General features: G+C 44.5%; 1 protein-coding gene across 1 annotated transcript in view; it reads right to left on the reverse strand.

Annotated features, from left to right (window-relative positions):
* Positions 1-353, reverse strand: part of Cand1 (cullin associated and neddylation dissociated 1) — a 44348-nt gene that overhangs the window by 9892 nt on the left and 34103 nt on the right. Inside the window, 1 exon segment of the mRNA XM_031349458.1 lies at positions 1-353. This exon segment is cut by the window's left edge and continues 2 nt beyond it; it is cut by the window's right edge and continues 1065 nt beyond it. Within this exon segment, the coding sequence (XP_031205318.1) occupies positions 1-353 (353 nt within the window).

Below are 353 nucleotides of genomic sequence, written 5' to 3' on the forward strand. Positions count from 1 at the left end.
CATATGGCTTAAGGCCTACCACTGACGCAGAGCTAATAATTTCCTTCAAGGAATGAAGCAGAAGGTACTGCCTTTTGGGCTGACTGGTTATTTCTTGTAGTACAAATGGCAGATACTCAGGAAGGTTGCCCACACTGATGCTGCCTAACGCATAGGATGCGGCTGATTTAACCTCTTCACTAGGAGATGAGAAAGCCTCTAATATTACAGACTTTAACTCCAGCTGCCCACTTAAGTCAATATGGTGTCCAACTTCTCCAAGAGAAAGGAGTGCTAAGAGCCGGATAGAATCTGTAGACCTTGAGTTCTTGACATCTTGAATAAACTGACCTACTACGGCAGGTCCCTCTTTT

This window comes from Mastomys coucha, unplaced genomic scaffold (genome assembly GCF_008632895.1).
Source record: "Mastomys coucha isolate ucsf_1 unplaced genomic scaffold, UCSF_Mcou_1 pScaffold4, whole genome shotgun sequence".
Taxonomy (NCBI): Eukaryota; Metazoa; Chordata; class Mammalia; order Rodentia; family Muridae; genus Mastomys; species Mastomys coucha.